At 56.2% G+C, this 3,831-nt stretch overlaps 1 protein-coding gene across 2 annotated transcripts in view; it reads right to left on the reverse strand.

Moving 5' to 3' along the window:
• MVB12B (multivesicular body subunit 12B) overlaps positions 1–3,831 on the reverse strand; it is a 57,046-nt gene that overhangs the window by 5,688 nt on the left and 47,527 nt on the right. For both annotated transcript variants that reach the window (XM_031057204.1, XM_005421228.2), the window contains 2 exons: positions 3,281–3,340; positions 8–45 (listed from right to left, as the gene is read on the reverse strand). In XM_031057204.1, the coding sequence (XP_030913064.1) occupies positions 8–45; positions 3,281–3,340 (98 nt within the window). The remainder of the gene's footprint in view (positions 1–7; positions 46–3,280; positions 3,341–3,831) is intronic.

The raw sequence follows: 3,831 nt of genomic DNA on the forward strand, positions 1-3,831 counted from the left end.
CAGGCGGGCTGCCGCGCTCTGCTCCGTCCGGAAGCTGTAGTCGTACTGCGGGGCAAAGCAGAGAGAGGGAACTGCAGCACTGACCACACAACACTGCCCAAGCCTGCGCTGGGACAGTGTGAGAAGCAGAAGAATGAGCGAAAAACCGGGGCTGACAACAGCTGGCCCACACAGGGCCATGCCAGGTGAACCTGCTGGTACCACCTCAGCCCACATCAGTGACCTCTCCAGGTAGGGATCACCCCCTCCCCCAAAATGCTGCATGAGCACAAACATGACCATGCTCATCCTGTCCATAAAGCAGCTAGTCAGAAACATTCCCCCTGGCAAGTTTACTCAAGCCGCTACCATCAGAATTAACATTTTTGGTTGGCAAGAGGGTGAAAATCCCTACAACCACATCCCTGTGTCCCCACGGTGTCACTGCAGACAGGGGACATCCCTCGCAGGCTGGCGTGCACTGTAGCACTGCCATCTCGTGGCCCGCTGTGAGCCGCCCCCGCCGGCCCGCGGCCACCCCGCCCGCTGCCGGGGCACCCCAGGACAGGCCGGGGTAGCGGTGGCTGTCCCGTGGCAGGTGGGTGGCCAAAGCAACACCATTTGTTGGGGCTACCGAGGTAGGAGCTGCCTGCGACCGTGGCACACGCACTGCAACAGCCCCGTACACGGACTCTCCATGCATCTCCCAGTGTCGCGTTTGTGGCCTTTGGAATCTCACAAACACGTCCCGCTGTGTGCTCCTCACAGCCGGACCAGGACACGGGATGTGCTGCAAGGCGGTCGGGGCAACCATCAGCCATGCCGGTACCTGGCCCAGGGCTGTGCCAGCTGTACCAGGGCCGTGCCACTTCCACCCGACGCCGACCTCGTTTTGGTGCCGGCTCGGGAGGACACCGGCGCGACGCCGAGCTACGGGAGTCCCGCTCCTGCCGAGCACACAGGGCCGGCCATGGCGATGGATCCCCCCGGCCTGTACCGGCCCTGTGCCCGGGGCCTGTGCCCGGGGCCTGTGCCCGGGGCCTGTGCCCGGGGCCTGTGCCCGGGGCCTGTGCCCGGGGCCTGTGCCCGGGGCCTGTGCCCGGGGCCTGTGCCCGGGGCCTGTGCCCGGGGCCTGTGCCCGGGGCCTGTGCCCGGGGCCTGTGCCCGGGGCCTGTGCCCGGGCTATACCGGGGCTGTATCAGTCTGTACCCGGGTTGTACCAGGGCTGTACCAGAGCCTGCACCCAGGCTGTATTAAAGCCTGTACCCAGGCTGTACCCGGGCTGTACTGGGGGCTGTGCCCGGGCTGTGCCCAGGTTACACCCGGGGCTGTATCAGAGCCTGTACCTGGGCGGTACTGGGCCTTTACTCCCCGGGGCCGCACCTCCCTGTCGCGATGCTGCAGCCGCTGGCAAGCAATAGGCCTCATTTTTCAACACCCAAATGCATAAAGATGTCAGCTCAAACTGTTTACTAATTAACACTTAAAAAGACACAAATTAGATATGCGTGGCTAAGAGCAATTATAATCAAGACGAATCTCTCCAGTCATTGGGGAACTGAGGAAACTCCTAATTGCTGGAACCAATGTTTTAAAATCTGAAATCATGCCAGTTAGCAAATATGTTCATTTAAAGAACATTTCATGTGACTGCACTCAGGAGAATTGACTACAAACATGCAAACAAGGAAAAATATTTCTGTGTAAAATTAAAATTTTAAGCTCTTCTAGATTTACAACTTCTTCATTAAATATATTTGCAAAAAGCAGCCCATGAAAACTTGTAGCAATTCAGTGGTTAAATGAACTGCCTTCCTTATCACTTTAAAAGGAATGATGAATATTGGATGCTCCCTTTACTAATTAGACTCTCTCTAGACTTTTTACACCACGCCAAACGCAAATGAAGACAAGGTGCACCCTGCCAGTGGCCAGACCGCTGCCCTCGCTGCACAGCACCCGCCACAGAGCTGGGAACAGGGACAGTGCCACCACCCTGGCTACCACCTGCACCTGCCCAGGCGCCTGCTCAGTGACTCTACCCTACCCAGGGCAGGCAGGGGTAAAGGACAAACCCCCAGAGCCCTGCTGGGAGACCTGGCAGCAGCACTGTCTGTCCTACACTCTCCTCTCTGTCCTACATCCACCAAATAAGCCATGAAGTGATGGCATGTGCTGCTTACACCTGCACCTCACCACCTCTTCATAGCCCAGCTCTCTGAGCACTCCCCTGGGCACAGGTGTGCCATCCTGGGGCAACAAGAGCAGTTCAGGCGCAGTCCAGGATTTGCACCGATCTCCATCATTTTCCTGACAGGGTGGAGTCCTGAAATTCAGCTGCCTGCAGCTTGGAGGATGGGTGCATACATCTGCAAATGTAGTGACAGAGAACAGTAATTCTTGGAATTCTTTGGGAATATTTTTTGCAAGGCATCTTGCTCCAGGGAGAATGTTCTGGCTGCTTTGGATATCCAGAAGATTTGCTGTAATGGTGCTATTGCTTGCAAGGGAAATAAAGCCATGCCGAAATTCACAATATTTATATGTGTAGCTCTCTATGTGCAGACAAGATGCTTCATCAAGGAATATGGGCTGCATAATCATACTTTTCATTATGCTGGAATGTACACAGCCTGCTACAGAGCAGGAGCTGTGGGAGAGCAGGCAGGTCTTGGCCTCTCCTCCCTGCCCACAGAAATGACTCCAGTGCTGGTGTCCCCACACTCCACGGGCCTGCGAGGGCACAAGCAGGGCTGTGCAGCCCAGCCCTCCCCAGGCAGCCCCCAGGCTGCCAGACCTCTCCCACACCAGGCAACACACCGAGATGATGCAGAAGGAAATTCAGCACCACATGGATTCCCTTTTGGCCAAAGGGACCATCTGCTCCCTGGCCAGCTCAGGGCAAGAGTGGGGAAGCAGCCAGGCACGGGGAAGGGCTGCCAGCCCTGAGCACCCCCGGCTCCCAGGGTCCTCCTGACAGACACTGCCAGTCCCAAACAGAGAGGTGGCATGTGTGCCATGTGGCAGACTGCAGTGCCTGAGGCAGTGGGTGCATCTGTCAGCCACTGCCCCTGTCAGGCAGCATCCACAGATCCACCACTGCAGCCACTGCAGTCCCACAGGGTGCCTGCAAAAGCCCTCCCAACTGGGCCTGACCATATTCTTGTACTCAGACAAAACTTTCAGGCACAAGAGGGTGGATCTGGGTGAGACAAGAAAAGTATTTTCCATAAGGGAAGGGGTCTTAAAAACAAGTGAACACAGCCCTCGTGATTTGCTCAGTGCCTGGCTGGCTACTTACCTCCTTTTCAATTTCTGCAAGGGTTTTGATTGTGATACCCAAGAGATCAACTGGCTGCATCTGGCAAGAAAGAAACAAATATGTCAAATTCAGGGTCAGGGAGGGGGGTGTGTGTTTGTTTGTTTGTTGTTTTGTTCTGTTTCAAGTCAGCAAACACTCCATCACTAGAGATTTAGAGGCACCATCTGTAAACACAGGCATGATCCTGTTCCTCATTCCAGCAGGAGAGCGAACAGCAGACGGTGGGCTGGGGCTACCAGCTCCAGCCCTGCTCTCCCTCCGCACGACAGCTGACACTCACCCTGGTGCTGTTCCGTGCAGGCAGACCTGCCACCTCCCCACTGCAGGGTGGGTCTGTAACTGGATGGGTTCTGTGGCTGCAGCACGAGGTGTGAGCAGCACCAGCTGCAGGAAGCCCTGACCAAACTGACCATATGGTGGCAATGGTGTCTAAAGGATCCGCAGGGAGGATTAGCACGACCTAATCTCTCTGCATTTGTCCTCACAGCAGGGACTTCAGATTTCTGGGAATAATGGCCCATAAACAACCC

This window comes from Geospiza fortis, unplaced genomic scaffold, assembly GCF_000277835.1.
Source record: "Geospiza fortis unplaced genomic scaffold, GeoFor_1.0 scaffold27, whole genome shotgun sequence".
Classification (NCBI taxonomy): Eukaryota; Metazoa; Chordata; class Aves; order Passeriformes; family Thraupidae; genus Geospiza; species Geospiza fortis.